The sequence below is a fragment of the Gymnoscopelus microlampas genome (assembly GCF_963454915.1).
Source record: "Gymnoscopelus microlampas genome assembly, chromosome: 2".
Lineage (NCBI taxonomy): Eukaryota > Metazoa > Chordata > Actinopteri > Myctophiformes > Myctophidae > Gymnoscopelus > Gymnoscopelus microlampas.
Window position 1 is genome coordinate 25,119,944 of NC_139939.1, and position 6,904 is coordinate 25,126,847.

General features: G+C 44.5%; 1 protein-coding gene across 4 annotated transcripts in view; it reads right to left on the reverse strand.

Moving 5' to 3' along the window:
* Positions 1-286: 286 nt before the first annotated feature.
* pax5 (paired box 5) overlaps positions 287-6,904 on the reverse strand; it is a 56,107-nt gene continuing 49,489 nt past the window's right edge. For all 4 annotated transcript variants that reach the window (XM_084045030.1, XM_084045028.1, XM_084045031.1 and 1 more), the window contains exons 9-11: positions 5,809-5,895; positions 4,937-5,023; positions 287-3,108 (exon numbers count right to left, since the gene is read on the reverse strand). In XM_084045030.1, the coding sequence (XP_083901156.1) occupies positions 3,029-3,108; positions 4,937-5,023; positions 5,809-5,895 (254 nt within the window). In that variant the 3' untranslated portion in view covers positions 287-3,028. The remainder of the gene's footprint in view (positions 3,109-4,936; positions 5,024-5,808; positions 5,896-6,904) is intronic.

Here is a 6,904-nt window from a genome sequence, read left to right on the forward strand (position 1 = left end):
TGTGTGTGTGTGTGTGTGTGTGTGTGTGTGTGTGTGTGTGTGTGTGTGTGTGTGTGTGTGTGTGTGTGTGTGTGCGTGCGTGCGTGCGTGCGTGCGTGCGTGCGTGCGTGCGTGAGTGCGTGCGTGCGTGCGTGCGTTTGTTTGTGGGGGGGGTCTGAGAGTGAGTGAGTGAGTGAATGTTTCTGTTTTATTAAAATAAAAAAGGAACAATCCCAAAGGGGGCAACGTATTACCAATACAGTAAAACAGAATATGGTTTCTAATAAAGAAAAGTATAAGACACCTCAAATAAATATGCAATAATAAATTATAGGCTTGGAATTGGTTGGTTGCTATCTTGGCTTATTGTTCACTTTGTGCCTTTGTCAGTATTGACTCCTTGTCAGGCTCTAGAGGCTCCTGCTTTTAGAGTTGCGGTAATATTTTTTGAGTACAATATATAGATCCTTGTCTGAAGTCTGCAATTGGATTGGTCCATCCTGCTTGCATCCTGGTTATTGTACAACAGTTGTGGCGTGATAGCCTATGTATCCCCCCATCCTGTGCAGGTGGGCTGAGACACATTTAGGCGGTTTAAGGGGGTATGCTTGATATTTTATTGACACACAGTCAGTTGGGGAGGTGGTGTGGGGAGGGGGGTTATTCATATATAAAACTAAAGGCACTGTCCTCGTTTTAAGCTGGTGTGGTTCAGGTTCAATAATGCCTCAGAAAGATCAAGAGAGAATGAGAAATAACGAGGGGCTCACGCTGCTGTGCACGCTGGCAGCGCAACGTGTGAATAAGAATTTTCTTTAGAGTTGCGTACACACAACTTTAAGGTCTACGAATGTAAAGGACCCCTTCTATCACTATGTCAAAACCCAGAAACAACATGGATTGAAAAACTAACAGCTTTGTTCATTATTTCATAGGTATATGTTTATATAGCTATATTATTTTTTGTCTCACGCTGCAGATTTGGTGCCTCCAATCTGTAAGCGAATAAAACTACGCAAGTAGCAGTGAAGCGCTACACAGTTAGCCACACGTACTCAAAACAAACATAAGATTTGTAAACTCGCAGACAATGGCTAAACAACACCACACACCTCTTAGTCTTTTTATTTTAAAGAAAGCTCATCACTAAAACCTAAATTCAAATAAGAAGTACTTGAAATTGCTATTGACATTTTGACTTCTCTTTCGCCGATTACTGTACAAATCTTGTATGGACACGAGTGAGACAAGAAACTGCTACGTGAATACAGGTTTAGGAAGACTTCGCCCCTGGACATACGGTAGATCTGGGATCAACGTGGGATTTCAAAGCACTAAGCTCTAAAAAATTGAAGGGAAAACATAGTACTGATTTAAGACCAGTCCTAAGGGGGAAATCTGTCCTCCCTATTCTCTACATGAATGGGTAAGGCCTCGACCCTGGTGTCATGCATTGTCACAGCGCAGAACTGATGTAGGAGTGACATAAAAAAAGAAAACAGTTTTACTTGTTCTAGAAAGAATGTTTTAAAGGAAACATTTTCACTATGCTAAACAGTACAAGGACAAGTCATCAAGAAGGGAAATAACAACAAATTCATGGTTTCAAATGCAAGTTAAAAAGTAAACTGTCGCCTCTAAATGATGATTGAGTCTCTTTGTGCTTTTGTAGTTAGTCAGCCGGTCCACTGGGGGGGCTATCTTTGGGGAGTTTAAAGAGAGCGAGCAAGAGAGAGCAAGAACGAGAGGGTGCCGCTACTTCCTGACTGTTCATTAGCATATTCAGGAAGCAAATAGAAATGTCTTATTAAATGACACCTGTGTCCACTGACTCAGGCGACACAGTATAGACAGGAAATTGGGATCATATCACGTTAATAAACAAAGGACTTCATTTCATACTGAAAGATTTAAGATTTCATAATTTCACTGCATCATCATCATCATCACTATTCTAGCACAAAATTGTGACACAGATTATAAGTCATTACAGGCATCCACTCTTATTACAGAGCGCAACACAGGAAATGCTCTAAATATATTACTCTGTCTCTCCTCCAATATAAATAGCTCTTAATCAGGACTAAATCTTGGCGGGGGAGGTTGGATAGCGCCTCCCTGTACAATAACACTCCCTGGTTGATTTGATTTTGGTCTGAGGAGAACATGTACACTATTCACTCGAGAGGGCTCAGGATCAAGGCTGTGCTTTGCTAAAAGGCCTGCCTGTTGACCAGTGCCTTAGGATGCAATTCTGAGCTCGAGAATACACCTTCTGCATCACACAGCTGTGACTATAGCTTGCGCTGGCTGCGACTGTGTATTGGAATTGTGTAACTGAACACTCCCATGAGAAAGCAAGGTACCCCATTATGAATGGACCACAATCCCTGTGGAAAAGGGAGATGAACTGTTGTTGCTGACTCGTCACCAGACGAGCAATGTGGCCATTCACAGCTATGAGATTTAGATTGTCTTTACACCACCATAGAATGGCATAGATTAAAACATTGATTGATTGACTATGTATCGATAAATACTTTAGCTATAGTCGGTTCTTTTGTTTCTAAAAGATGTGCACAGATAACAGAGCGCACAACATCTCACTGAGGAGGAGTATACGAAGAGATTTAGAAGGGCTTTTTCTAACAGTCTGACTGCTTCTGCTCGTACATGGTTAGCTTGAGAACACAGACGTTTTGGACATTAAAAAGGTGCCTTGGTTTAGCATGGGATCATTCAAATCACTAGTATTCAGCCATTTTTGCAAGCATAAAGTCAGTCCGGTTGTCATGGCCAGTTATTAACCTCATAGCATGTTATAGTAGATGGTCACATTAGGGGCAGTAATAGCCAGTGACTCAGTAGAGCAGCCCAGCGGGGCATCAGTTGGACTAACACTCAAGTCAATGAAGGGAAAAGTCAAACTTCACTGACATGAAGATGTTGTAAGCAGGCTTGTGTTGGACAGTGCTGGTGCTATCCGTCCTCTCCTCTCCTCTCCTCTCTTCTCCTTCTTCTCATCCAACTCTTCTCTCAGTGGAAGGGGTCAATGACGGTCATAGGCAGAGGCTGTTGCCGCGGTGGCAGGCCCTGCCCCCCGCGATGTACTGTAGTAGTACGGCGACCCTAGGGATGCACACATACATGCATATGCATAAAAAATATACACAGTATATTCAAGCAATACCCCACGAGAGGGAGTGCTGTTGTACGGTATATCTATAATGTATATTCAGTCATAATCCCAGCTGTGCTGATGTACAGCAAAACAGCACCACCTTAGGTGTGCTATTGCTTTAGTACAACAGTTCTATAAGCGCCATTTACTAGTTAACAGTAATAAAAGTATTTGTATGTATTTATTTGATCATTTATTTACACAAATAGTTCTGCAATTGGACTGGGACTGCATTGCTTCCAAGCTACATCTGGCGTAGTCGGCAGGACGTGGAGCGTGAGGTCCTCGCGTGAGGGACATGAGGGATGTCGTGCGCGGCGTGAAGTGTGAAGCGCGAGGATGTGCTCCAAAAACCGAGGGGGTAGATGTAGTGCCCTAGACAAGAGACCCGGTCACAACAACTCTGCCAGTCGGGCTCAGCTCTAATGGCGTGGTAGGTTGTGCGTCGGTTTGACGAGTGGGAGACTGGGGTTTCATCCCGGCCCGGCGCGAATTACTACATAAACATCACAAATATTTTCCTGTACATGCTTACTTGTACTTTTGTATGATCTAACGATTGTATAAATTAAATACATTATATCATATATAATGTAAATTATTATTGCTAAGTTAACCATCTGAGATTAGTTTAATGCAAAATATGAAGGGTGACAATGAAACATTAGCTAATTAAATAGAAACCGCATTATCTCGGCAAACTTCAAGCTCCTTCTCTATCTCTGTCTCACACACACACACACACGCGCACGCGCACGCACACACACACACACACACACACACACACACACACACACACACACACACACACACACACACACACACACACACACACACACGCGCACGCACAGTCTTAGTGACAGTCTAAGCTGATATAGTGTACAGCTCTACTAGTACTGATCCCTTGAGTCTATTCTCCCCTCAGGGAAGGGGTCAATTCAATACTGTAACTCTGTAGTCTCAATCACACACACACACACACACACACACACACACACACACACACACACACACACACACACACACACACACACACACACACACACACACACACACACACACACACACACACACACACACACACACACACACACACACACATCTGTCTCTGTCACTTCCATCCATCAGATGAGCGGTGTGTTGACAGGCTGTCTGTCCACAGTGCAGGTAATCTCAGGAGGCTCTTTGGGGAAGTGAGGCATTAAGCTGGCCTGACAAACTATTTAGTCTCACTCAAGACTTCAGACACCATCTCTCCCCTCTGCCTCGCCTCGTTTCTCATCTCTCATCTATCTCCCCTCTCCCCCCTTTTTGTCGTTTCTCTCCTCCCCTCCCATCGATCTTAGACCTTTCAATGTCTCCTAATGTCTACCTTGTCCTAACATTATGTGGCCGCTCATCCGTTTTCATACCCAAGTCCACTCCAGGCAAAACTTTAAGTTCTCTGATTTATTCTTTCAACATTCTCTCATCCATCTTTCTTCCTTTTTCTTTCTTTCTTTTCTTCCCATCAGACCTTCTCCTAGCTAACTATGCTGAGGTTGACCCGGAAGCCTGTGTTTTTCTTTTTTCTTCTTCTATGACTATGAATCTGAGAGCTTCTGAGTTAATAACATTTCCTCAAAATGTTATATCTTTAAGCCCCAACATACCCCTTCCAGGGTGTTAAATTGCCCCCCCCCCCCCATCTCTCTCTCTCTCTCTCTCTCTCTCTCTCTCTCTCTCTCTCTCTCTCTCTCTCTCTCTCTCTCTCTCTCTCTCTCTCTCTCCACCTACCTTGCATCTGTCCTGCCTGGCTGGTGAAGAGACTGGAGGAGCATCCGATCTCTGTCCCCAGGAGTGACCCGTAGTCCTGCTGGAACACTGGACAGGTGGAGGAAAGAGGGGAGCACACTGCAAGTCAGCATAACTTGACCATTTCACCTTTAAACATGACTCCAATTAAATTAATCCCCTAAATGAAAACTTTGATAGCGACTACTGTCTGCTTAACAGTACTACTGTATGTTTGTGCTTGGTGGCCTATTGGTTAAATAGAAGGCCAGTCCAGCCCAATGCAACTCCTTGCAACATGCAACTACTCGCAACTACTTGCAACCAGTATCCCTGATGGCAGTTGCAAGGAGTTGCATTGGTGTAGACTGGCCTTAAAACTGTTGTTTTGTTGCAAGGAGTTGCGACTAGTTGCATTGGTGCGGTCTGGCCTTTAGTCTATGTTATGAGTCTGGTTCCTGCTGTAACTCCAGAGCTGCTGTTGTGACACTGATGAGAATGCAGAGACTGTATTCTGTTTATATGTTTCTATCGCTCTCTCTTTGCCCTCATAAAACCCCCTCCTCTTAACCAATGTGTAATATAGAGCCGGTACAGTATACAATACAGTACAGTACAGTATTGGACAGATAATGAACAATTAAACAAAATGGGTCTTGGTGTACATGCTGCATGCAACAGAAGTTTGATGTGATCGGCCCAGTGGTTTGCGAGATTAACCGCAGACACACGGACAGACAGACAGACACACACGCACACAGACCCTCTTCCAGGCGGCTCGACCTCTACATAGTGCCATGCCATAGGAATCTCCAGTATATGAGAGGGTGAGGGACTGAAACAAGCACACATTCAGTAGCCTACTATCCACCTACCTAACAAACTGGGGTTGGGAAATCTCCATGACTCATTGTACGTGGAATACTGTGGGTGGGAATAAGGACTTCCGGAAAAATCTCCACCTGAAAGAAATTAACATCATGGTTCATGATTAGAAAAATCGCGGGATTTGTGGAAGCTAAAGAAAGCATGCAATGATATCCGGGCCAACAGATGAAGCTTAGCTATGAAACCGTTGATAAATGGTGATTTCGGTGATGTACTATCTGCTCCCCTATCTTTTCCACCTAGTGGCTACACCGTAAAATCCTGTTCATTTGGACCCTCATTCTGTCGGTTCTGCCTCAGTGTACAAATGTACCCTCTCAGACTTACCTTAATGCTCAGGATTTTACAGTGTAGTTGTCCTGCTATCGGGTGGATGATAGCTTAGCTTTTCTCCCTCATTTACTACCTACTGTACTGTCTGGGGCTTCTACTCTGTTCTCTTCCTTTCCCTTCAACCCTTTCCTCTTGATTTTTTTCACACTTGTCTGCAGGTCTGCAGCCTGACTACGGTCGGCCCGTCACCCAGCACATCAAAACAACATTCTTCACCCATCTCTCCTCCACCCTCTGTTTCATCCCACTGTATGCCTTTTTTTGCTCTTTCTTTCTCCCTCTCTCTCCCTCTTTCTCTCTGCTGAACCTTTAGTCCTCCCTGGGGATTCCTCTCCCTTAGCTGACAGTCACAGACCCTGATGCCCCCTCCTCCTCCTCCATCTCCTCCATCCCCTCCCTCCGTTCCTCTCTCCCTCTCCTCGTTCTGTCGGTTCTGCCTCAGTGCTTTGCAACACCCCCTCTGAGTGTCAGCCCCCCTGCTGCAAAGAGACGGGAGAGAGAGAGAGAGAGAAAGAGAAGAGAGAGAGGGAGGGAGAGAGAGGAGAAGAATAGCAGAGCAGAGTTGCTTCCTTAATGAAGGTATGATATTATATTAGACAGAATGGACTGGGGGGGAGCTTCTGAGAAGTATGAGCAAAGTTGGTGGATCATCCTTGTTGGTCAAGTTCCAGATCTTCTGGATTTGGGGGAACATTCAAGGCCAACCTTAAAATATTCACTGAGGAGGGGAAGGTGTTTGTAAAGTGTTGT